This window comes from Eimeria tenella, genomic scaffold, assembly GCF_000499545.2.
Source record: "Eimeria tenella Houghton genomic scaffold, Eth_scaff1740, whole genome shotgun sequence".
NCBI classification, from domain to species: Eukaryota; Apicomplexa; class Conoidasida; order Eucoccidiorida; family Eimeriidae; genus Eimeria; species Eimeria tenella.
In genome coordinates, this window is record NW_013541568.1 from 2,410 (window position 1) to 2,643 (window position 234).

The 234-nt window shown below is 50.4% G+C and overlaps 1 protein-coding gene across 1 annotated transcript in view; it reads right to left on the bottom strand.

Annotated features, from left to right (window-relative positions):
* Nucleotides 1-234, bottom strand: part of ETH_00035820 (uncharacterized protein) — a gene marked incomplete at both ends in the record, with an annotated part of 2,957 nt that overhangs the window by 1,804 nt on the left and 919 nt on the right. Inside the window, one exon of the mRNA XM_013373791.1 lies at nucleotides 1-61. Within this exon, the coding sequence (XP_013229245.1) occupies nucleotides 1-61 (61 nt within the window). The remainder of the gene's footprint in view (nucleotides 62-234) is intronic.

The following is a 234-nucleotide window of genomic DNA, read 5'->3' on the forward strand; positions in this document are numbered from 1 at the left end:
GTGAGACGCCCTTTAGCGACGCTGCTGCTCCTTTCAGGCCAAATGCAGGGGGATCTTGTCGCTCCAAAGCACATACTGGGGTAAATGCAGCCGTCTCGGGAAACACAAGTTTTATTCATGTCAGTGGGTGCTCATGAACAGCCCAAATATGGGCTGGTTCCAGTTTGCAAACTTCCTCTTTTCCACATGTATTGCCCTTCGAGTGTAATAACAGCTGCTGCAAAAGGGTGCCGT